Here is a 27,622-nt window from a genome sequence, read left to right on the forward strand (position 1 = left end):
ATGAATTATTATTATTAAATATGTATTGTTCGATATTTTTAATTATTTATCTTACATAAATTTTTATTTATTTTTACTTTAGTATACATTTTTTATTATCAATAGTAAATATTTCATTTTTCTTCCATTGATAATTGATATTATTATTTTAAGTTATATTAAGTGTTACAAGAAATGTAATTATTAGTTTTGTTATTATATACAATACCTTGATTAAGTTGTATTTTTAGTTTTGTTCTAGTACTAGATATAATTTTATTAATTAGGCAATTTTAAATAAAATTTTTTCATAATTTTCAATATAAATATATATTTAGAATATTTCAATATTATATATATATATATATATATATATATATATATATATATCATACAAATTCTTTAATATAACAATTTTAATTTATTTTACTTATACAATTAATTTTATTTATAAAACGAAATATTTTATAAATAATCATATCAAAACATCAATTATTAATTTATTTTCTAATTCAAATATTATCATATATGAAGGCAATTGGAAATTAATGTGATCAAATATTTATCGAAATTAATTCTTATTTAACAGTATACTGAATAGTTTTATATATTTTATATAAAATATATTTTGCAACAAATTGTGAAATTGAAATATTGTCAACTAAATTATAAATATAAAAAGATTTTTTGTTATGTTGTTTATATATATATTTATTTCGGTAAAAAGTAAAACATGTTAGCAGTAATATGATGAAATCTAATTTTATAGGAGTAGGTATATATTTGTGATTATAAGTATGCGTGCAATTAGAAAATTCAATATAAAGAACTGATAATAATTTTATTTTATATATCAGTTTTTAAAACAAATATTTTTATTGTATAGTAAATATATTTTAATCTTCTGTAAATAAATTTCACGTAAATTTAGAATTTTTAAATAAACATTTTTTCTTAATTGTATTGTTTTTTCTTTTTTGTAAACATTATTTTTACTTGATATAATTGAATATTGTTAGTTAATTCAATAGACCAGACTAAATTATTCAATTTAAAAATTTCTTCATATTTTTTATTAATATATGAAAATAATTAGTTATCTTTTATCTACAATTTATATTTTGTTACGTAAAATTAATCATGTAGTGGTAACATAATATTTACATAATTAAATATTGATAGTTCAAGGTTTAATGATTAAAATTATTTTGAATATTTTACGTCATTATATAAAATGTCTTGACTTTGAAAATTAAAATAAATATATTTATAATAAAAGAAATAATTATGTAATTAAATGCTTATTTTCAAAGATTCATTTAATGATTAATTTTGTTAATTTCTGAATTAGCTTGTAATAAATTATAGTTGTCACTTTAAATTGAATAATCAAATATTAGACATTGAAAAATATTTTTGTTATAATCGGATTCATTTTATGCTTTATACATTGTTCTATAAAAAAAATTGTGTATAATTAGATAATATTATTGTATAATGTCAATTTGACATAAATTGAAGTAGAAAAAAATATTTTCTTATTCCAATTGAAAATAATTTGTTTTGGTTTTTATAATAATTATAGACATGTATTAAGTTTAAACATTTTAATGTAAATTAATTTAAATTAAGTATTTAAACAAGAATAATATATAATATAACACATTAATTGAGTAATTACTAACATATAACACCTATAAATAAATGACAGCAAGGTACGGATCATATTAATTGCAGTACCGCATGCGCAGAAATTTACTGTATATTATATTGTCTAGCTTGACTCCTTCTTCACAGGTAACGTAAAGTGGCGTTCTTTTCATGAGTTAGGTACTCCGTATCCTACCTGCGTTAAAATATTAATTAATTCATATATATTCTCGATTTCTGTACTTAAGTACACAACACGCGCGCGCCTATGTAACAAAAAATAGATGCGTTCACATACTTTCGTTTGCGTTCATATTATAATTAGTATTTGAATATTCAATTCATGTATGATTCCAATTTTAATTCAAACAAGGATAATTACAGTGCGCTGATCTTTTGTGTAATGTATTACGAACCGTATAAACTACTGCTGTAGTCAACTATAACCATACCTAAATATAATTATCCTCGAACTTTCTCAACATTTTGGTTTATACTGTCATGAAACCGCTGTCTTCATTTTAACACAGGTGAATTACTTTCAATTTAACTTTTTAAATTTTTATGCATTTGGTGACTAGATTTATGCAATCAGTTATGTAGAAATCTTCTGCGACATATATAAATATTCATACATGCATATTGATAGTACACGCACCTTAGTTGTTGGAATTACCAGCGATCTATACTTATAACTATATATTTTTAATAAACGAAAGGAATCATAAATTTCTCGTTCTGTATTATTAACTAAAGTACAATCGAAATGTGTCTGTTTTTTCTATTTTATATTATCACTTTGTATTAATTAAGCAATGTATTTATACTATTCTTACGAAATAATGTTTGCATTATATTAATTCAGTAGGAGAATGTAGAACCAATTTCTCGGTATGATGCCGGTCTTTTATATATTCTACAATAAATATATAAAATATACTTTTATAGAGTGAAGTTGCACTTCTATGCACGCGCGTGCACATACACACCGTTCATTTATACATTCGTTTAAGAAAAATTAGAATTCAAGTTTTCATTTGATTTAAATGTTTACTTAAGCAAATTACTGATGAAAGCAATCATATGATGAGCATGTATCATAAAAATATATTTTATGTTTCTTTACATTTTTATAGCGTATTAAATTTAAATTATTTAAACTTTTCATTTTTATACAAATAGCATAATTTTTCTAGAATAAAATTGTTAAAATGATAATGCAATTTAATTCATTTTAATATATATAATATTTAAATATTTATCTTAAAAAATATTCATAAATCAATTATTTTAGATAAATAAACCATGAATTTGCCAACACCTGAAGATACAACTAATAATTTAGTTGTCCAACCAGATATACAAACAAAAGAATGGGTTAAATTTGAAGATGAAGCAGTATCTGTTGTTTCATCAACTTCAAATAAAATTGATAATATGAAAAAACTAGAAACAAATATACCAGCTCTTATAAAATCAGAATCATTGACATTCAAAATCAATAAAATTAAGAAGCCTTTAGACGAAAATCACAAAAGAAATGAGAGTTATAGTGGAGCTGTAATAGCAACTAATTCAGTTCAAATTAATTTAGATCGTTCTGGGATAAATCGTACCATAACAAATGAAAGTTTAGAACCTAACCTGCAACTATCTGTGGCAGGAATTTATAATACAAAAAGTGCCTCTTTGAAAACTATAGATTTAAGAGATACCATTCATGGTAGAAATACCATAAATAGTCCTTTTGGTAATATTAGGCAAGGCTTTGCCAATGGTGATATCATTGTTACTTTGTTACCAGTTAATACTAAGTGGCCTTGGATTACACCAGCTAGATTTCGTCCAGAACTTGTACCTGAAGAATTAATGGCACAAGGATTAACAGTTTGTACTTTAATATGTTGAATAAGTTATATATATTTATTATTAAAATTCAAATAGTTAATATAATAGTTTCGAAATCTTGGTTTTTTATTCCAATTAACTTTAAATACTGTAAAATTTTGTTGCCAAAATATTTTCAATTTAAAATTTTTCATATAAGTATTTTTTCCATTTTTGATTTTTGAATTTTTTTGTTTGAATTTTTTATAGAATTACTAAAACAAATTTCATTTTATTATATTTCACAGCTAACAGTTGAAGATTATGTGCATATAATGGAGCTTCTTGTAAATGATGTTCGATTTAATATGTATAATATATGCTACAAAAGAATCCTTGTTATTTGGATATTTACTGCATTTGTAGTGTTATTGGGATTGTTATTCTCAGGAGTAACAGGATTGACATTATTTGGTCTAGGAGTAATGTGGCTGGTTTTAAATGCTGCTGCCATATTTTTATGCATGTTTATTAAAATTAAATTGAATTATAATCTTGAAAAGTGTATGGCTCAAGTAAATAAATCTCTTCTCAGACATAAGATTTTACTTGGTCTTGATGATAGAGGAATTATTTCATGTCACAAAATTAATTTATGTTTTATATATTTTGACACAACGGATTGTATTGTAAGTAAATTTAAATTATATATACATGTTATTATTAAAAAAAGAATGTTTTATGTAATATTTTAAAATCTTTTTAAAATTGTTTGTACAACAATAATTTAGATTAAAATGATTAATTCATATATATATTAGTAATATTTTAAGATTTTGTATAATAAGTTGTAATATATAAAATTAAAAATATAAAAGTAATTTTAATATGATATTTGTAAGTTTACTTCCCAGTTGGGAATCTTAATTGAACTTTGAATAATTGAAAAATATAATTTTCAAACTTTAAGTATTATTTAAAATAATTATTATTACAGAAAAAATTACAAGAAATAATTGAACAAGAAGAGCAAGCTGGTAGAGCAATCGATACTAATGAGAATTCGAGATCTCAACGTCAGCGTGAGTTACAGCAACGTATGGATATTGATGACAGTGATATTGTCATTCAAGGCAATACGACTACTCGAGTGTCACGTAAACAGGTTTGTAAATTTTATACAATATCATTAGAATCTCATGGCTTTCATTTTATCGTAATTTAAAGTAATAGATTATAATTTTTATATTTTTACATAGTAAATGCATAGAAAATAACCAGTAAAAAGATTTTATATTATCTATAAAGTAAACGGATGCAGTTTGAACATCATGATTTTTATATTTTAATTACAGTTTCAAATGAATTGTTTTTTAAATAAAATATATGATCTCTTATTGTAAATTAAGTCACAATCTTTTTTAAGCCATGAATATAAAATACATTACTATTAACATTATTACATTATTACTTTATTACTTTAATATCAAGATAAATTAATTTTAATGCAAGAAAGTCTGTATTTATTATGTATAATAATTTAATACAAAAATTTGCTTAATAAATGTGATTTATGCAAAACAAAAGCAAATTTCAAGAAATAATACAATTATGATAAATATTTATAAATTAGATAAAATTATTGGAAGTTGAACGGTTCTATTTATTTATTTACAGCGTTTCACGAATCCACGCATAAACTTCTTGTATGAATTATTAATCAATGTATAATGTTACAATATTTATTTTTTAAATAAAACCAAATTATTTGAAATTGTTTTTAAAATATTGATTGAAATTTAAGTATTAATTTCATATTTAAATAAATATATATAAATAAATATTTCTGGACATTTTAGTACTTTGAACATTTTTGAAAATTTAGATAGATGTTTTTAAAAGCACCTTTTTTAATTGAGTTAAAAAGGTCATTAAATTAATATCTCATTTAATTGATCTGCCAATTGAAATTTTAACCGTGATTTTATAATTAAATTATCTATAAAAAGACAGTTTCTATTGTAATATTATTTTTGTTTAAACAAAAATTACATCATTCTTTGAATTTTGATGTATTCATTTTAAAAACATTTTTATTTTACGTTAAAAATTAGATGGAAATAGTTTGTATCCGTGAACTTGTTAGCAAAATGGCTATTTGAATTGATCATCCATATTGCCTAAACTATTGATATTTGCTAATGATACAAATTATGTTTTATCTATAAAAATTTCCAAAAATTATTTTATTTTAATTCCACTATAGTGGTGTTTTTAGGTAATAGAATAATCCTTAAGTACAAGAGCAGGTTTCGCCTTGAGCTAAATATGTTTTTAATAATTTCATGCGTAGCATAAAATAAAGCAATATCTTACATAATGAGAATAATCTTTAAAGTATGCCATTAGCCGTGCATACAATCCTGATTGAAGCGTTAATCATATGTTCTTGTAAATTTGACTTGTGCTAAATAATTAGAACAAATGCGAGCAAGTATTCTGCCGTTACACACAACGCTGGGCAAAGGACTATTTACGCCGCCGATTGGATTGGACAGTCGATGAGGAAGGAGGAAATCCTTTTTCGTCCCGACATTTATCGACTGCTTTGTGTCCCTGCCAGTATATTGAGGAATGGTTGCATAATAAGATCCATGTGCAAGGAAGAGACTTTTGCCCTCGATGGAGTAGTTTCCTTCGAGATAAAGGCATTTAAGATTGAAATTATGTTGTTAGAGGAGTGAATTGACAAATAAATGAATGAATCGAATTATTTGGTAGGATCAATGACTTAAATGAGCGAATCAACGAGCTAATTTACATACAAAAATTATTTAGAATATCATATTGAGGAGCACATTTTCAATGTTATGACTTGATAATTAATAACATACAAGCGGCTCATTTTTTTTATATCAGTATAATCCGTTTCCTAAACTCTTAAATTGTAAAAGCTTACTCTATCATTAATTTTATGCTTAATATATATTACTTAACTATCATTCAATGATAGTAAATTTAAGAATGTTTTATTTATTATTACAAACATTTAATTTAATTGTACTTTTTATTGTAATTTTATTATTATCGGTAAACAATAAATGACATAATGATAAAAATCAACATGAAATTAAAAAAAAATTTAGTTTTTATATATAAACAATTTACATAAGCTATATTTACATTAAAAATACGATTTGTATTATTGTCTTATTTTTGTTTCGTGTATTGGACAAATTTCTTTGTGAAAAAAACTAATAAATCAAAATAGCGTCTTTATTCATGTAGTTAAGTAAAAAAATCAATAAATGCAAGATATATTTATAATCGCGAGAAAGTTGTATGAATTAATTTTCATATCAAATATGGAATGCAAATGTAATTGATGTTACTTCTATAAAGATTTTAATTATATAATACTACGTAGCATGCGTTTAAACGATGCACTACAAGTATTTAAGTATATAATAGAAACTAGATATATATATATATATATATATATATATATATAAAGTTATTCCAATTATAAATATCTTATATATTATTTCAAATTTGAATTTACATTAAATATATCTGAGGATTACAAAAATGTTTGTTTCTGTATACAAAGTTGTTATGATTTAATATATTTAATTAGTTTCCATAAAATGCATAAATATTTACTTAGAATATTAATAATATATTTTGTATATGCCGTGAACTTTTTTAAAAATGATTTCTAATCTACTAGAAATTAATTTTTAAAAATATATTTTTCTTTTTTAATATGCATGTTAACAAATATTTATATATGCTAATGTTGTTATTGTTATGTTGTTTTTATAATGTTAGCTGCGCTACATATTTATACGAGTATTTTACAAAAATACTTTTATACTGTTAAAAATGAAGAAATATATATATTCTTGAAATCTAATATTAAACTTAATGTAAGAGAATCTATTTTAAATACATAAATATAAGTATAATTAGATTAGAAAAAGTTTCATAAAATGTTTTACTTAAATGAATAAATATATATAAAAAAGATATATAAAACATAATTACTTAAATAAATGTACTTATAATTTACACTTAGGAATGTATTAATTTATTTTATATAAAACATTTTTATAATATATAAGAAACACTATTAAAATACATTTTTTATTTTTAAAGTCAATGTTTGCATATATATAAGAACTGTAATATTCCGTCCATTATTATATAATATCCTTTTAACTAAAATTCAACGCTTTTTATGGATCGTACTTAAGGTATGTAAGTGTTTCTACGATGGTGAGTATATTATTGAAAACAAGAATTCCGATTTTCATTAAGGCTAACGAAATGTTATTGAATGCAATTTTAATGGTATATTAAATTGTATTGAGAATTTTTTTGGATAATGTCCGCAAAAAGAACACGGAATATTTCTGTAGATTGCAAATTGATTGATAATATAGATCATCAAATCAAATAAAGAGTTTTTATTTTCCTATAATAAAACAATAATACTGGTTATTTAATTCATTCCTATATCCTTGAATACTTTATATACGGCAAGATATTTAAAATAACACTAAATAACTTTTAATGTAGTTATACCATCGATAACGAGTACGATTAAATGCTGTATTATAAAAGCATGATTATTAACTTTGACTATAAATATATATTTTTATTCAAAAATGGGATTAATAGTTGACATATATCATAAAAATTGCAATTGCTATTTTAAAAAATTTAAGATTCATCAGGTAACAATAACAAAACATATCTTCAAAATGATAATGTTACAATAACTAAATGTTAGTTAATACTTTACTTAGTAGTAATAATAAAATACGTGAGATAATAGTATAATTTCATAAGATAACTTTAATAAAAAAACTACAAAAATACATTTTAAAAAATGTAAAAAAATACCTGAAAGAAATTTGCATTGAAAATAATGTAAATGGAAAATAAATACAACAGAAAAAAGTGTAAAGAAGAAATGATGAAACGTCCGCGGCAAACATGCTAAGAAGCCTTTAATGTATGTGTTGACAGGAGCGGGCAGAATTGGTGTTGCTGAGGTACGCATCACGATGGTCGCATCATTTCGTACAATGCAGGCTCAATCTAGCCGTTGACTCGCAAGAGCGTAACCAAGGCAACCCTCATGACTTATCGATGCAATCTCCTCGTCATTGTATTACTGTTCGATGCCCTTGTCAATTCATTGAAGAACACCTTAAATATAAGCCTAAAGGCAAGTCAACTTTATGTAACTTTTTTAAAATGCCAAATTTCTATTTTAAGTGATCAATCAAATGCTAACCTGTGGTACATATATATGTGCTTAACCCTCCACTTTTTTTTCTCGAACTCAAGATGCGCTCCAGGCATTGTATTATACTTTTAATTAAATTTTTTCATTTCTTAAAGGCAGAGAAAATTTGATAATTTTATATTCTAAGCAAATACTATGTATATTTGAATCCAACTATTTAAAAACAAATAACTACTATAATTAAGTAAAACATATACCATTACAGATTGTTATGTTTAACAATATGTCCCATGTACCGGTTTTTGTGAAATACAAGACTATGTCAATAGAATTAATTAAATTTAAAAAATAAGAAGTTGTACGCGCGCAAGCGCGCATGTTTCACATAATATGTAGCATAATAACTTAAAATTGTATTCAACATTTTATAATTTACAGATATTAATTTTCTTAAATGTTTACTTCGTTTCAATTTTCAATCTGAAGAAATATTTGTATTTTACGTTTTGGATTACATATCTAATAGACATTGCATGTATCTAAAAATATTTCTTTTATATTTTAGGTTTTAATTATTCTTTTAATTAATGAAAGTACTTATTTATAAACAATTAAGATAATTAATTATTTTAAATTTTGAAATTAATTTCTTTTGAACTAAAAATCATTGCAAAATATTTAATACCTCTATCGAAGAATTGAAAGTAAGTTAAAATTTAATCACAAAATTTATTATAATATATTCTTCTATAATTTAAAAAATTTAATTATTAATTATACTGTTAATATTATTTTACCTAAAATAAAAATGATCTTTGTACTTATAAAGACATTATTTCAAATATATATACATATTCAATAATGCATATTTACAAAAACTTGCTAGTCCAGAAAATAATGTTAATTGTAGATTAATAATTTATTTTGAAAATGTTTATTATGTAATAATTGATTTTAATATGAATAATTTTCAAATTAATTTATTAATTTATTAACGAAACTATTTTTTAATTATAAATTTTTTAATTAATATTATAATTTTATAATCGAGTTATTATTTTTGACAGTGTCTACATTAACTGGATATGCTTTACATAGTCATGTTTTCAAACTTGTTTTTTAAATAAAATAATCTAAATAACAAAAATCTATTTATTTTTTCGAATCCAATATTAATTTTTTATTTTCTATTCCTAATTTTGTTAATTATAGTCGAATATTTGATTATTTTATAATATAATTGATGATTGATTTAGTAAATAAATCTTTCTTTTAAAATATTTGTAAATTAAATTAAAATATCGTTGAAGTTCAGAATATTTTATTTACAATATATTTTATCTTTTGTACAAAAAAGACTAATATAAGCTCAAGTGCAATATTTTTTTATTGTTTTTCTAGAAGCTAATTAATCCATAATCATTTATAAAAAAATGAAATAATGAAAATATAAAATATTATACTATCTTTTGAATTCATTTTTATCCTACTACTTTGTTTCACAAGTGTCTTTTTAAAATTAACTTTAAAAGTTAACTTTAAATTGGCTCGTAATACAAAATTTTTTTTATATACAATATGTAATAAAATTTTGATATTTTTGTATAATATATTGATTTTGTTTATAGAGTTGTATTTAATAATTTAAAAAACAAGTTAGTATCAATAATCATATGTATATATAGATCAATATTTAGATGAATTGTAACTTTTAACATACATTTTTAGAATTTAGAAGTCTTATTCATACAAAATAATTATTTGAGCAAAACTATACAATATAAAGTAAAATACATATTAATTCAGGAACTATAAATACTTAAATAAAGTTTAAATTATAGAAGCAAATCGAATGAAGTAACAATAATTAAAAAAATGTTTTAATATATAATATCGTGAAATAAATATACAATTTCTGAAATAATTGTTTAAGATTACTTTTTATTAATTTTATTAAAAATTTTATAAAATGTATTATAAAATTGATTAACCCAGACTCTTACGATGTACTTAATCGATTCGTTCACTCGTATTATATGTTATAACGTATAAATATGTATAGTGTTATCTTACGCATGTTCTGTGTGTAGTTCTTCCTATATGTTTCTTTTCATTGACTTTATTTTTTTTATTAAAACTTAATTACTTTTTTATAATAAAATAATAGAATATTCAAACCTTTTTAGTAATTTTAATTCTAAATCTAATTACAATTTTGTTCAATAATAATAGTAACAATAATAATAATATAATATAAGAAATCCATCTATCGAAAGATTTAAATTATGAAAAATTGTTTTCTTTTTGAAATTATATATTTCAAATATTTGAAATACTTGTTTGATGAAAATACTCTTTTAAAAATTTACTTATAAAATTTTTAAATTAAAGTATGTGCAATGTGTGTGCATATTAAAAAAATTGAAGTTCTTTCAGAAATTTTTTTTTTTCTAAACGATCGACAATTTGTAAAAATTAATTACTATAACATTGAACGCCTGTAATTTTATTATTTACTAAAATTAATATTAATATTATTTTGCAAAATTATTTAATAAAGCATTAATATTGAAAAAAAGAGTTTAAGAATTTAATTTTTAATATTAAAATGGAATAAAAGACACATTTAACACACGTTAATGTCAAATTGCTTGTAATTATGAAAAAATTGGAAGCTATAGTATAAATTATTCTATATGAAAGCATTAGTACTGCATTTTTCGGAATTAATTATTATTATTACATATCTTTTATATTGAATCTGTTGTGTATGTATATAAGTAAATATATGTTTTACCTAAATATATTAATTTGTTTGTTTTATATAATAATTATAGCTTTTATCTTTTACCTTTTACATTAATAAAAGTAAAAACATACATTTAAAAATTTATCAAAAGAATCAATAATTTATATATAATTTAAAATAATAAATTTAAAAATTTATAAAAAATATAAAAATTGTAGTAATCATTTATAAATGTTTAAATTTAAAAATAAACAATAATACAATAATTTAGATATACATTAACTATATTTAAAAATATTTTTCTACATAATAAATGTAAAGAAATGTGCTTTTAAAAATAGTTTTAATATATAAATACTTATGTCTTTCTCTTATGTACATAGGTATTTTAATGATCAAATGTACTGTAATATCAATATACTAATTTATTTATGACTGAGAATTAAAAATGATCATAAATGTAATCTTAAAAAAAGCAAAATAACATAAATTGAATTTTATAAAATATGTTAAATTATTATTATTGTTTAAAAGACTCAATATGAATGTAACCAGAACTAGATTTTACAGAAACCATATGAATATGCATATTGAATTTTAATGATTTTGAATGACTAAATATGTATAGGTTACGTTAACTTGGATAAATTAAAATTAAATTAAAAATTATTAATTAAAATGATTTTCAAAATAGTACAGAGAATTTGAAACATAGTAATGGGTAACACATGGTTAAAGTATACGTTTGATATGTTTAGATCCCAAATAACTATGTATATAATATTAACCACAAATCTTTGCAAACCATTTACTCTTTCAAAGGCAGATACTTCAAATATAATCTATAATTATTGATGTCAATCCAGTCAATCTTATACCTACTTCTATTTGTCACTTAACTAACATTGATTTCGCACAACTGGATCAAAAGGTAGCACAATTTATATTTTTATTTAATATTTTACTTGTCTACATATATTTATCTTATAATTATCTATTTAATACTACTTGTTTACTATCTATTATCTATATAAGAAAGTTAAAAACTTATTTTATATGTATTTAAATGTATCAATTCTATATTATGTTCTTTTACAATTAATTTTTTAATAAATTTTCAACAGAAAAGAATTTAATTGCATCACTTTAATTATTTACAAATTATTAAAAAATTCTTTTAACATTCAATTATTTAATTAAAATACTACTATTACAGGATATCCTCCAGGCTTTACATGGTGCGCCTATCTTTCTGATTCAACAATGAGGTTTCATTCGCCGATATATGAATATCCTCATCAAGTTTAATTCTTTAAAAATTTTTTTTAATTTTATTAGATATGCTTTTATATAAATCTTAAAAAATAACAATAAAAAAAGAATATAAATTTTTATTTGAAAATTATTTTAATTATACTTATTTTAAAAAAATTTAACATAGGTTGCACTAGTTCGTAATTAAATGGAGAAGAAGAGGTAGCAATTGATTTTATAAAAGAAGGATATTAACTATACTCCATTTATGTATCCCATGCCCAGAGTTTGAAGAAGTCAATTTGTATAGTCTCACATCAGATTTAAATCAGTGTCATCTCCACTTTTTATTAAACATTAATATGGTTTTGAAAAAATTCTTTGGAGAGATTTTATATTTCGAAACAAATACTTATAGTCATTATACATTTATTATTTTCAAAAACTCTTTCAGTATTTAAACTTCCACCATTTGGTTTAAAATCATTTATATTTTAATTCTTTATTAATTTAAATTTATTATGTCAAGGTTTATCATACTGCCCACTCATTGTTATTCATTGATGTTATATTCTTGTATTTTCTATTATTATTAATATGAACTTAATTATATATTTTAATTATTGAGTAAATAAATCATTAATTTAGTATACATTTTTTGTTCTATTTATTTACTACCTTTGTACTTCACATTTCGCCATTTAATCTTAAATTAACATTTATAATATTTTAATTTCATTCATTATATATTAAGTGTGTATATCACATTATTATTTTATATTCTATATTATTTCTTTCATATTTTCTATGCAAAATTTTAGAAGTAATATCGAATAAAAAATTATTTACTTTGAAAATAAATATTTTTTTAGTTTATATAGTTAATATTGTAAATTAACCATATATTTTAAATGAATCAATACTAATATTAATATTTAATTATGGTAAAGTTAAAAAGTTGTTGCAGTACTGGTTACATTAATCGTTAAATCGTTAAAAGTTTAACATAATACACTTTTAATAAATGTATGCAATATATTTTTTTATTTAATTATTCATATATATAATATTTAAGATATTTGTAACGAAGAAAATGTAATTTCCAAATGGTACTATTCAATTTCATCATTATAAATTTCAATTATGATAAAGTAAATTTTTTTCATGTAATATCTAATAATTTTGAATATAATAGACAATAATCAAGATAACATAATATTAATTATTAATGTTATGATTGATGATGAAAATTATGATATAGTAAATGATTTTTATGAACATATTAATATCAAGATGTTTGATATTTTTTGACAATAAACATTTATAATCTGTACTTTTTGCATTCTTCTTATAATCTGTTTTTTTATATATACTTTTTATATTTTTATTAAACATATATTGAGTTATTATTATCGTTTTATAATATATTAATATAATACTAATTCTTAGTTTACAAGTCATTGACAACAGTCAGGCCTCCAATGAAATCCTTACTTACACTAAATTCCATATTAAATATTTATATATTATTGAACAAATTATAATTAAATAAATGTTTTATGCAAATTGTCAAAAGTACTATAATTATTAGCTAATCAAATTAATAAAAGAGAGACATTTTACAACAAGAAATTCGCAGTTATCAAATATTCATTATTTTATTCCTGACAAAAAATTCTGTATTAATATAATTTAATAAAAAAAGGTAATTACATTAATGAAACGAAAATTAGATTTAAAAAGTGGTACATGCTTGTCAAGTCCTACATATGAAATAATAATATATAAATGCATGTATGAAATTTCAATTTTATTAGGTGTATAATATTGTTAATATACTTTTAAAAATTAATTTTAAAATCATATCAGTTTCAATTGCCTCATAATTTTTATAAGAGAAAATAAATTACATGTGAATTTGTAAGAACATTAAAGAATGCTGTTTTTATAGCTGAATCGTTTAAAATTTATTTTATTTTAATATTGATATAAATTATAAAATATATAAAAATAAAAATTATTTGATTAATGTACATTTAATTAATTTATAACAAATTTATTATCAAAAATTTATCTATTATATGAATTTTAATTTCAAATTTATTTTAAATAATTGTTATAATTTTCCATAAAATACAACTGGACAATGATCACTTCCAAAAATTTCACTTCTGTTTACTACATCACAAACTTTCTTTTCTAGTCTTTTAGATAGAATGAAATAATCTAGTCTCCTGAAAATTTATTGTAACTCATAAATATTACGACAGTAAACTTCAAAATAATAGAAATTAAAAAAAACATTAAAACAAAAATTTTACCAGCCTATATTCTTGCTCCTTGCATTATTAAAATATGACCAAAATGTATAAGCTTCAGTTTTGTCAGGATATAAAGACCTGAAAGCATCAAAGAAATCTGACTGCAAGAGATTAGTCATTGCTTCTCTTTCTTCTTTAGTGAATCCAGCAGATTTGGTATTTGTTTTTGGATTTTTTAAATCTATAAATAAATGTACATATAAGCACCAATTTTTATTTGAATAAATTCTTGATGCTATAGTATAAAATTTAATACCAATTTCTTGATGAGCTACATTCATATCACCACAAATAATTACAGGCTTTATTTTATCTAAGTCTTGAACATACTTTTTAAATATTTCATTCCACTTTAAGCGTTTTGGTAATGTTACTAATTTCTGGCCAGCATTAGGTACATCTAAAAATAATAAATTGTATTAGTTCAAAAAACATAAAATGATTATATCAAGTATTTAATGCATCCTTGATTCCTTTGTTTGAGAGATAGTCTGAAAATGTAAGATTTTCTTTTCAATTTTGTTAAAAATTTAATCCATATTTTTATTATTTTCCTCTGTTACACTTTAATTATCTTATTACGTATTTTTTAGAATTAAGATATTCATGAAATATGGTACTTACAAACATTAACTAAATAAAATGTTTCATATTCAGCTGTTATTAATCTGCCTTCCTCATCAAATTCTTTATTTTTTAACCCAAATAAAACTTGTAGTGGTTTCTTTTTAGAATATAGAGCCATTCCACAATAGCCAGCTCTTTTACCTATTAAGAAAATGTTAATATATTTTTGTTAATATTAATATGCACATACAGTTATTTTAAATATAAAATGTAAAAATCTTAAAATATTACTGTCAAGAAAAAAACATGTATATCCCTTTAATTTTCCTTCATTAGGAATTTTTCTTATGTCACACTTAGTTTCTTGTAATGCTATTATATCTGCATCTTCCCGTTTTAAATATTCAATACCATTTTTCTAAAATTGAAATTTATAATTTTATATTATATAATAAAATATTTATAAAATCAATCTATACCTTCAATATTGCTCGAATTCCTGCAACATTCCATGTGCAAATTTTTATATTATAGTTTTGTCCCTCACAGTTTAATTTTGTACATTTATAATTGATTTCATCAATATTTGAATCTATTTTATTCAATAAATTTTTTTTTTCAAACTTTGCTTTTTTTAATTGGGGTTCATCAAATTCATTTTTATCTTTAATATATTTATCTGGTTCTGCCACAACTTTTTTATTATTTTTTAAATTTGATATATATTTTTCTTTTTGACTAACATCAGTCTAATAATTAAAATAAAACATCAATATTTAATATCAATTAGTATATTATATTTTGTTCTCATAAAGTTGTATTTTTAATTAAATATGAATTTTTTATAAAAGTAAATACAATTTTATATACAATTTAATTAAATCAGTTAACGAAGCATCAAGAAAAATTAACGCTATTACATCATAGTTTATATATGTAATTTAATACAATATATAACTTTAATATATTAAATAAAAGTAATAAAATTAAATCTTATACTTTTAACCTTAGATTTTACGTCTTGTTTGGATGCCATAAAAACCTGGTTTTTGTACAAAAATTTTGAAATCGTGTTTCCAAGAGATTTCAAATTGTTTAATAAATCTTAATTGAATATAGAAGCTGATTTGAATTATTACTAAATTACATTTGGAAAATTCAGACTAAAAAAGTTAATGTAAAATTTCTCAGTAAAATATACTCGTCATCTGTGTACTTTTATAAATAAGTATTATAAATAAATATTATGAATAATGCTTAAAAATTCATTAAATGCCCATATGTAATTCGTTGACACCCAATAAATAAATTAAAAAATGTTAAATGTTAAATTAATTTCTAGTTAATCTGTAGTCCTTAATCTTGGGCTATTGGATTATAATATATGATTGACAGTGATGTACTTTTATTGCCTTTATAATTTATAAGTAAGTTATATAAGTAGCACACAACCGCCCCTTATGAATAGCAATAGAAGCTATAGTACAAATAAATAGTAAGTAAATATCCTACTAAAAATAAAAAAATATTAAAATTGTTTATCTTCAAAGAAGTATCACTGCGACAGTGAAGAGCAAAAAAATCGATCATAAAAAATAAACTTCTAACAAACATTTTGTATAAGAATAAAAATGGTCTCATTAAGAATAACTTATATTTCGGATAAATGAATATACTGAAATAAAAAATTGATATAAACATTATTTGTATTTAATTTAATTTGCTTACATGCGCTTTTAAACTATACCTTTAAATTATTTTTATTTCTACAAATGTATCTTTTACTTTATTGAATTATTTATATAAACAATTATAAACTTATAGAAAGATATAACACTTTTCGATCAAATTAGATATTTACAAAATTAAAAAATTATAAAATAGTAATTAGTATGATACCCTTACGTTATTTAATTTACATAATTCTTAAGGATAAATATTCGCAGCTCAATAGAAGCCATAATTATACTGAAAAATTATTCATTTATGGAAATTTTAAAAACAACCCAATTTCATTATTTTGTAAAGATAGTATCATTATAATAATAGTATATTATTGTAATTTACATTATTTTCATTTATGTAATTATTCATTAAAACTATTTATAAATTTTTCTTTTTTTCAATTTATTTGTACTTTATAATTGTAAATGAAAAATAATTTTTATTACAAATAGAAAGATACAAATATAAATTTAATACAAAACAGTTTAAACAAATAAATAACAGCAAGTTATTTCTAATTTATTTCTAAGTGATGTAAATCTGTGATTATGTTAAAATGATTTTTTTAACAGTTATTGTGTCTATATTATGAAAAATATATAATCATTTAATTATGGTGTACTTGGATAATACTGATATGACATGAAATGTTTACAGTTGGCAATATATAGTTGAAATTTAGAGTAATAAACTTGAACGTCACAAGGATAGTAGTGCATGATAGGCTCCTCCAAAAAAAATCTTTACTAATAACAAAAGCAAAACTATTGTAATATTTATATTTGTTGAAATTCCTGTCAAGTTATTTACAAAAATCTAAAATAGTTTATGGTTGCTGAATTTCATTAAAACTTGTATTACTTATTACAATTCCAATATTCAAGGTGCGTCGTCTAAATTTTAGTTAAATTATTTGTATATCGACTGATTTATAAATTAACAATTTAATTATTTTATTTTAAAATAAGAACATAACAATTAGTTTTTATAGAACATTTTAAAACAAATACCACAAACTTATAAATTTATATTAATTTCTATTATGAAATTATTCATATATATTTAATTTCGAATATCTAACCTAGAAAAAGAACAATATATATTAAAAATATTCGTTTTAATTCTTCTAAGATTAAATTAGTTTATTAATCTATATTTACATAAATAATAGTTTTTAATACATATTTGTTTTAATTTTATTAGTAAGTTTATCTTTCGAATTTCATTTATTGGAAAATAAAATGATAGAAATTACATGCAATGACCGCCTTGGCAAAAAAGTGAGAGTAAAATGTAATGCCGATGATACAGTTAGAGATCTTAAAAAGTTAATTGCAGCTCAAACTGGGACACATTGGGAAAAAATAATACTAAAAAAATGGTACTTAATTTTTAAAGACCACATCAAATTACAAGATTGTATCCTTTTAATAATACTACTTAAATAAAAATTAAATTTGTAATCTTAATTTTTTTTTATAATTCTCAATTACAAAAAATTATATTTACTTATTGAATGTAAAATGTTTTTATTATTTAATAAAATAAGAGTCTCAATTAGATATAAAAATACTTACCTTAAATAAAAAATTTAGATGAAATTCATGATGGTATGAACTTAGAATTATATTATCAGTGAGCTAAAAATAGATCTCATTACCAATTTCAAGATTATATATAAGTATAATATATTTTGTAATGCTTTTAATCAATAATTCGGAAACGTAACATTTAAAAAAAACAATGCTAATAAGGTAAAAAAAGTATAATATTGTTTTACACTTATCCTACTTTTATGATTAAAAAAAATGTTTTTTAAATGCTTTTCTTTTTGTTCATGTCATTATGTTATTGGTTAATGTATTGTGCGATCATATATTCTATTGTAATAAATATAGTATTATAATAATATTCATTAATAATTTAATAATCTACAAAACACTTTAACTTGTTAAAAAAAATTTCATTGATAATTTTTACAACTAATTTTTGGTTTTTAAGCTCATTGAATCTCACTTTAAAGTTTTTAATTGATAATAATTATTTAAACACCCTTTATAATTTAAAATACTAGGTGTTAAATATTCTTTAAATATTTTGTCTCTTAAGAATATTTTTGCATTGCAATTCTTTATACATGAATCTTAAGATATATTAATTAATAGTATGAGCTCCTATATATACATATAGATTAGTTACTTCTTTTTATAGAATCTCTGAGATATTAATGAGGTCTCTTCACAATTCTTTCAGAATGATTAATAGGACTTTCAGGTTCCACTACTGTCCTTCCACGGTTGCTTAGAAAATCTCTTATATGTTGAACTATTAAGTCAATGGCCACTAAAACAAAATATAGAAAGACACAAATTCATTTTATTGCGTAGTAATCATGAAAAGGTCTATTTTATAAATTCTAAGTACAAATTAGTCACTTTAAGATAAAATATTATTTATGTTCACATAAATTATAATTAAGTATTTGTTCACTTTTCCTAATTAACAAATAGAGCGTACAAATATATACTTGCAATTACTAAATACAATTCTCGTTTTTACCTAATTTTAAATAAGACATTAGGTATTTAATTTTTATATTTCCATTTGTTTTTTAATTATATTTAAGGGAAATCTATAAATGCAAATATTATGCGTTAATGTAAACAGTTTGAAGAGTAAATATTGGTAAATCTTGCAGAAATATATCTTCAAAAGTATTTACAAATATAAATAGAAAAATTACATAGCAATGTGTATCCCAATCGTAACACTTTGATTATCATACTATATATAATGTTAAAATATAAAATCTTATAAAAACATTATACTTATATATTAATGATATTCCTTCAGTTTCTGTAAAGTGATTCAATAAATTCTTTTACAACTTTTCTAAAAATTCAATGAAAAGCAGTTATAAAGAATACCATCAAATTATACAACCATTTAAATAAAAATTAACTAGATATGTAGCCATAAAACATTCTAGCTTTAAGTACAACCTAATTTATAAAAAATTATTGTAAAACAATAATGAAATAATAATCATAATAAATAAAATTGTTTATAACAAAGAATGTTCGCTAGAAGAAAAATCGTATCGAATATTCCTGTACTTATTGTACTTTTTTAATGGCTTTCTTTGTGTTAATTAGTATGTGCATGCGCAATTATATCGGGTAACAAGCCTGTATTGAATTGCTTATGTGCAGAATGGGCTGTAACACAATATATAATAAAAAAAGTGGAAGGTTTTTTATATGAGTTTCGTGATTCAATTATAAGTCAATCGTCTGGTGAGGGCGTCTGACGAAGTTGATGTTCGTTTATGCTCGATGTATGGATACTGCCCGGATATGGAATCGCCCTTTTTAGTATGCAAAATGTCCCAGATGTGGTGCACTATAAGGTCAATCGCCACTGTAAACATGCAATAACAAAAACCATGTATGTTTGTTTCCATTTTCAACTTCCTTTCGTAAGTAAAAGTAATATCTCAACGATAAGTTTAAAAGCGTAATTAAAATTCCAGGACCATCGAAACTTATAACACAAAATCTTGACATTTTGTAAATTTTTTTTTATATCATTTTAAAAATATCAAATTCATTAAATCTTAATGTACTATAAATGCAATGTATAAATAGTGACTTTTGTATTTTTTATGTAACAATAATGCAGAAACAGTACAATATTATAATTATGTAAGTTTTATTAAACTAGCTTTAAAATGAATATTATTTGAGCAATGCAAACTATCTATTTATAATTAGTGACAATATGATCATTCATAAAAATTATTGATGTATATGTTTATTAAAAATTAATTTTTAAATCAATTTTTAAAACATCTCTTAAAGAATGTGAATCAGTTGTTAATATTACTTAAATCAATTACTTCTGCAAGTTATAATTATAAAATTTTTACTTTTATAATATATTCTTAGATATAAACAAAAAATTAATAAAGAAAGCATAAATAAAATAACAATTTATTTTTTAATCTGAACATTAAAATAAGTAAAATAAATACTGCTATTATTCCTAAATAAGTTAAGATATGTCAGGAATTTAAATAATAATCAAATTGAGTTACATGCATAATATAGTCTTACAGTACTTATATCCACAAATGCCGGGCAGCAGCCACAAAAAATGACTTATTCAAAGGTATTTAAATTATAAAATTAAATAAATAAATTATAACATATTATTAAATAAATTAAATAAAACTAATATATATATATAAATTAATTTTGGTTAATAAGAGAAAGCAAAAAATAATTTTAAAAGACATTTTTTTAATGAATATGATTTGTTAAAAATTGATGATTGCATGGAACCATACATATTAAATTAAATTTTAAGATTATGATTTATGTAGCTACTTTAGACATTCATTTATTAATCATGCAAACATTTTAGTAATACTTCTATTAATTATGATATATTGAAAATTTAATATTAATTTTATATTTTTCTCTTGTTAACATTCGAAAAATTTTAAAAATAATATAAATAAACAGCACAATTATAATATATAATTTACCTGTGTTATCAGCTCCTCTGGGAATAATTACATCAGCAAATTTTTTTGTTGGTAAACAAAATTCTTCGAATGCAGGTTTCACATAATTCATGTACTGATTAAGTACATAATCCAAATCTCGTCCTCTTTCATTAATATCTCGTGGTACTAATTTATATAAAAATATATTTACAACAAGTTTTAATTAAAAATTATGCTGGATGAAAAAACCTTTTCCTGATATTTTTATAACTAAAAATTTTACTAATATAAAACTAACTAATTATACTACTCATTAAATATTATTTATGAATTAATTAGTTTTCCTTCAAATAGTTAAAATTTAAAAAAAATTTTCACGTCCAGCTTCTACTTGATATTTGTTAAAATAAATTTCTAGTGTTTATACCTCTTCTAGCTAACCTAGTGTCAGAATCTGTATCAACAAATAGCTTCATATGAAAAAGATCTCGTATTTTAGGAAAATAAAACACTAATATTCCTTCAAACAACACAACATCGGCTGGATAAATTGTAGTAATTTGGTCTTTGATTCTGAAATGAAAAAATTAATTACATTGCTGTTATTTCTATTTTAAAAATAGATAAAATTATTTTTTTACAAAGTTAAATAAAAATAATTATAAGGATGTTGATATCCATGCATATTGTGTATTAAAAGAATCAATGTATCAATGATGAAATATGACGTTTCTCCATGTATACAATAGTTTGCGCAACATTAAACGACGAACCCGCATTTTACTTCCTCTTTTCTTCCGCTCGCAAGACATACATAATTAAATAAACAACGATAAAAATTTCGATGTACAAAAACATCCTCATTCATGAACCCAGGTATAAAAATCCTCACTTTCAACAGCACATAACATCGCCGTTTGTAACACTTATCCATAAAGATACAGACGGTAAAATGAACGGAAGAGCTATCTTGAATTGTGTTCTCATAATTCTTTTCATCATAGCTACTTTTGAAATTACTGAAGCATGTAAAAAATGCGGTCAAGATGTGTGTGGTTGTAATTCACATGGAGGACATCACATTGGTTTGACAGTAGGAAATCATCATCCTCATTCAGGACTTTGCCATTCAGGCAGATATGGGTACAGTTGCAGTCATCAGAGTGGTCATCATCCTGGTGGTATCCACCCTGGCTTTCATAACTGTGGTGGTGTCCATATAGGAGGTGGTTATGGACTACATGTAGGACATATTGGAGGAGGATATGGATTAGGAGGTGGTAACTACATATTAGGCGGCTATGGATCAGTACCTTCTATTTGCAGTATATGCGGAGGTTATGCATATGTAAGTATATTTGTATTTATAAATGTGAATCAAGATCTAATCAATTTCTCTTTAGAGCTAGTATTTATGAAAATGTATTAGGTAAATTTATTAAAAATATTTTGAAATAATTTTAATATGATCAAGAATTCAATAAATATTGCAAAGAAGACAAATACAATTAATAGTTTTCTGTTTCATATATAAAAACATTCAATAAATAAATCAATTTTGACGAGTTAGTATATTTAAAGTATTTATTTAAGAATACTACACCTATAATTATTTGGTATTTTAAAAATAATTTAAAGAAAAAACTAATACCTATTTTTATCATGTACATAATGCATTAAAAAGGTAATAAGTATATAATTTTCAAAAGTATTTAATTTATAAAAATACAAAATTAGAAAATACTTTACTGTACTATTTTTAATATTCCTTAACATAAAATTGAATTTACCATCAATTTTTTAAATTAAATAGATTTATAACAAATTTTCCTAACAAATATAATAGCTTATGATAGACAAAAACTTTATTTCTGAAATATTTTTAATATTTTTATTTCAATGATTATTCAACGTTATTGAATTATTATACAATATTGTATTTTTCAAGTTTAATTACCTGAATTTTAAACAATACATAATTACTATAATAGGCTAACAAAAACTGATATCTTTTCCAACAAAACACCATATCTTTTAAATTAAAATAGAATAAGAAAAATTATAAATTTCTATTCATTAAATAAGACAAACGTTTTATAAAACATTGAAGCAAAACATATTACTTTTGTTTTTCTAGAATGGTGGTTTTCTACGAAGACGCCACTGGAAACCTCGATGCCGTTGCTATTAGTTTTTTCTTTGTAATTATTCTTTTTACAATTTATGTGAATAAACTTACTAAATTAATTTGAATACATTTGTTATTAATAAACCTTAATCATTCTTTTTATATAACCATAAAATACAAATAATTAAACAACAATGCAACAATATACTACTTACAAGCTATTTGTCCTGTAATCATAGGCAGGAATTTCACATTTGTTTCCTAACAAAATATCTTTAAGAGTCTGCAATATTAAGTCATTATCAAAAGCATCAGGATGATCAAAATTATATTGTCCCTTTTCGGCTTTTATTTTTTCCACTGGTGTTAGATCTCTATAAAAACTGTCCTGCGAAATGCATACCACCTGTCGTTCTGTATGATCTTTGTCTACTTGTCCTAATTTTTCCATTATTCTTTTGCATACTGTTGACTAAAAGATAAATTCATTTTTATATCTTAATATCTTACTACAAAATATTTATCATTTGACTAATAAAAAATATTTGACTTTAATAAATTCAGGTTTGATTATAAATATATTAATATATATATATATATATATATATATATATATATATATATATATATATATATATATAAAATATTATATAGTCAAAATATATATATATAAATAATATTACATTGACTAAAATTTAAAATTAATTTTTAAGTATGTAATACAATATTTATAGATATTTTTTATTTTAAACCAATTATTTTTATAAAATTTAAGCTTAAGTTTAATTATTAAGCATTCATAAATTAATAACTTATTAGATAATATAAATACAAATTATATAGCTATATTTATATTTATATAAGTTACATTATATATCTATAAAAAGTACATACAATAAACTACATGTAATTCTATGTGTGCATATAAGTTTTAGGTATAAATTTCCTGTTAAAAATTTATAAACAAGTATATAAAAAAATTTTATATACTTTTATATAATATTCATAATATTATTGATTCATTTCACTAAAATTATATTAAAACGTGCAAATCAATAAAATATTTTGAATAAGAGTTGTTCTCAAACATTTTTATAACTGTAAAATTAACCAAAAAAGCGGTAAGTCAACTAAAATAAACTGTTAAATAACAAACATAATTGATAGATGTTTGAATTATAAAAAAGCAAATGTATCAATATAACATCAGATTATTCATGACTTAAATATGTAAATTAAATATAAAAAATAACAATTGAAATAATTATTAAAATTTTAAGAGGTAAACATTATTTTAATATTTTTTAAGCGTATTAACGAAATTAAAATGCGAAAAATAAGAGAATATTAATGCAAGCAAGTGTACAGTACGATTTAAAAAATTGTAACTAGCGTTCGAAAATAGGTTATAAGTTTTTATAGTTTTGCTTATGACAGAATAAGTTATAAGTTCATAATGAAAAAAAGGCAACGTAAATGAAATAGGCCTTTACCTTGCCACTTGCAGTACCACCAGATACACCAATGAGAAAAGGCGTTTTGCCCTCCACGCCATTGATCTTGCCATTAAAGCCAAAAGACATTTTCCGCACGGTGCCCATGTTCAGAGTAACAAATGCCATTGCAGGCAATTGCGCTGCAAGGGCCAGATCACCGAGGAAGTATGCAGTTATGTCAAATAGCCACGAAGTGAGGGCAATTACTCGTTCAATTTTTGTCCGAATGCGGTTGATACAACACTATAACTATCTAATGTAAAGCGCCTGATGTGGCTGTCCATTGTGAGTGCACCGCCAAGGTCGTTGTTTTACTATATATCATCAGACGCGTTTATGCCACGTCGAAAAAGCAATACCACTCATCAGCACTTAATAATTGCCAGAATCTAAAAATCATAGTTCTAACGTGATAAATCAATGAATGTTTCATGCGCGTAAACGTTTATATGCATATAGTCTGCATGCGCAGCACCTGTCCCCTTATACATTTATGTTAAAAGAGTTCACAGCGGGAGTTTTCAATTATTTATAATATCGCGATAATATTTGATAATAAATAACTGGCGTTATTTACTTACATTCTGTTTTAGCTTTATCATCTATCTTTCTATTGCTCTGAAAGAAACTCTTATGCATATATATATATATATATATAAAGAGTTGTATGCGTATTATGCCACTATATGCATTCATGATACAAATTTATAATTTGTATTAAAACGTGCAGTATATAATAATCGTATTGCATGCACGTAATTTATAATTCAATAGGCAATATATAAAAGTTTATAACTATTTACATGTAACAAATAATGTATACTCATACGCATTGTACAGATTTTCATTTTTAAATCTTATATTTTCAGCAGGTATAATCAAAATCTATTTCATCAATAACAAAGATCGTTAAACTATTATATGAAATATAATGAATAATTATCTTCCATACCGTATCAAATAATAATAAAATTATATTTGGTAAACATTTTTTTTAATTATACTATTAATTCATTTCTCTTGGATTAATCAGCTTTACTTATAGAGGATTTTCGTTAATCCTCATTTTTTAATTTCGTTTTTTAATTGGCCAAAAGTAAATAATTCTAATTTATTAGGAAAATGTTTGGAAGTATAAAAATGCTATGAAATCAGTACAATTCATATGCAATTTAATGCTTTAATATTTAATAAGTAAAATAGTGAAGTAAAGCATTTAGTTTTTTCATTTCTAATATTTAAGAAATAAAACTAAATTAGAAAATCATCAAGTTGCACAAGTAATTATACGAAACATGCGTCAAATTTATAGTAAATATATTATATAGTAAATTTCAACGTTAACAAATTTACATAAAAAAGTAACTTAAATAACATAAATGTTTAAAAAGTAATCTATATTTATGTAAACTAAAATAATGTATAGAATATAAATCCATAAAAATTTAAAACAAATTGAACTGAAATAATAGAATAGTTTTATAAAATATATGTTTAGAATTATAAAATTTATCTACGATATTTAATTGATTGTGTTTCTAAACGACAATTCGCAAAAGACAACTTTTAATGGACAAAATTGAATATATTTTATACATTAAAAAATATAAAAGAGAAATATGTTTAAAAAAATAACTTCTAGTATTTTAGTGCTATATTATATCCAAGTTGGTATATAATTAACTTATTTATATATTTATTGTAAATAAGTAAATAAATTATCCAATTTGAAACGCGTTTTTTGGATTGTAAATAAATCTAAAAGAATTGAATTTAAAAATATTACTTGAAATTGTATTGCGATAAGAAATGAATACGAAAAATGGCATTGAGTACGTCTCGTAATTAAAGTCTTACAATAACTAAATTAACAGAAAAAAACCGCCACCACAGTAAATTATTAAAAAATAGAATGGTTTAATAAATAATATAAATTAGATATTTAATGTTATATACAATTTGGAGAAAATTCAAAAACACCAAAAGGATATCAAAGCAATATAAAAAGAAAGATTGTTAAACAAATATTGATTACAGTAGAAGGAATAGATTCACTATAAGTGCACTTCAGTAGCTTATATTTGTTAAATGAATTTTAAAAATTAATAGGAAGTATAAAAAGTTAGAGAACTATTACATCTATAAAAATTAATTGATAC

General features: G+C 21.9%; 5 protein-coding genes across 8 annotated transcripts; 3 read left to right on the forward strand and 2 right to left on the reverse strand.

Moving 5' to 3' along the window:
* The first annotated feature begins 1,820 nt into the window (after positions 1 to 1,820).
* Positions 1,821 to 12,809, forward strand: LOC105366256 (uncharacterized). Of its 3 annotated transcripts, none has more exons than XM_011504634.1 (6): positions 1,821 to 2,159; positions 2,924 to 3,516; positions 3,765 to 4,145; positions 4,454 to 4,621; positions 8,491 to 8,692; positions 12,679 to 12,809. In XM_011504634.1, the coding sequence occupies exons 2-6, from the start codon at positions 2,935 to 2,937 to the stop codon at positions 12,768 to 12,770; spliced, it is 1,425 nt and encodes a 474-aa protein (XP_011502936.1). In that variant the 5' UTR covers positions 1,821 to 2,159; positions 2,924 to 2,934; the 3' UTR covers positions 12,771 to 12,809. The 3 variants fall into 3 exon arrangements, with proteins under 3 accessions (XP_011502936.1, XP_011502938.1, XP_011502937.1); XM_011504636.1 differs by lacking the exon at positions 12,679 to 12,809 and adding an exon at positions 12,289 to 12,405; XM_011504635.1 differs by lacking the exons at positions 8,491 to 8,692; positions 12,679 to 12,809 and adding an exon at positions 5,936 to 6,402.
* A 1,989-nt stretch (positions 12,810 to 14,798) lies between these two features.
* On the reverse strand, positions 14,799 to 17,565 carry Rrp1 (Recombination repair protein 1). Its single transcript, XM_011504711.1, has 7 exons — positions 17,524 to 17,565; positions 16,084 to 16,353; positions 15,896 to 16,022; positions 15,662 to 15,805; positions 15,294 to 15,437; positions 15,038 to 15,218; positions 14,799 to 14,950 (listed from the first exon to the last, which is right to left on the reverse strand). The coding sequence occupies exons 1-7, from the start codon at positions 17,563 to 17,565 to the stop codon at positions 14,833 to 14,835; spliced, it is 1,026 nt and encodes a 341-aa protein (XP_011503013.1). The 3' UTR covers positions 14,799 to 14,832.
* Positions 17,566 to 17,960: 395 nt separating this feature from the next.
* On the forward strand, positions 17,961 to 19,646 carry ubl (Ubiquitin-like protein 5). The gene is made up of 4 exons (XM_011504641.1): positions 17,961 to 18,213; positions 18,533 to 18,748; positions 18,925 to 18,939; positions 19,583 to 19,646. The coding sequence occupies exons 2-4, from the start codon at positions 18,571 to 18,573 to the stop codon at positions 19,585 to 19,587; spliced, it is 198 nt and encodes a 65-aa protein (XP_011502943.1). The 5' UTR covers positions 17,961 to 18,213; positions 18,533 to 18,570; the 3' UTR covers positions 19,588 to 19,646.
* On the reverse strand, positions 19,415 to 25,887 carry Uck (Uridine-cytidine kinase). 2 transcript variants are annotated; one of them, XM_011504640.1, is made up of 5 exons: positions 25,461 to 25,887; positions 24,183 to 24,439; positions 22,267 to 22,412; positions 21,879 to 22,025; positions 19,415 to 19,672 (listed from the first exon to the last, which is right to left on the reverse strand). In XM_011504640.1, the coding sequence occupies exons 1-5, from the start codon at positions 25,587 to 25,589 to the stop codon at positions 19,554 to 19,556; spliced, it is 798 nt and encodes a 265-aa protein (XP_011502942.1). In that variant the 5' UTR covers positions 25,590 to 25,887; the 3' UTR covers positions 19,415 to 19,553. The 2 variants fall into 2 exon arrangements, with proteins under 2 accessions (XP_011502942.1, XP_011502941.1); XM_011504639.1 differs by lacking the exon at positions 19,415 to 19,672 and adding an exon at positions 20,432 to 20,749.
* Positions 22,445 to 24,069, forward strand: LOC105366258 (glycine-rich cell wall structural protein-like). The gene is made up of 2 exons (XM_011504637.1): positions 22,445 to 23,187; positions 23,977 to 24,069. Exons 1-2 carry the CDS (start codon positions 22,684 to 22,686, stop codon positions 24,028 to 24,030), a joined length of 558 nt encoding a protein of 185 aa, XP_011502939.1. The 5' UTR covers positions 22,445 to 22,683; the 3' UTR covers positions 24,031 to 24,069.
* Positions 25,888 to 27,622: the final 1,735 nt, after the last annotated feature.

Source organism: Ceratosolen solmsi, unplaced genomic scaffold (genome assembly GCF_000503995.2).
Source record: "Ceratosolen solmsi marchali unplaced genomic scaffold, CerSol_1.0 scaffold58, whole genome shotgun sequence".
In the NCBI taxonomy this organism is placed as follows: Eukaryota; Metazoa; Arthropoda; class Insecta; order Hymenoptera; family Agaonidae; genus Ceratosolen; species Ceratosolen solmsi.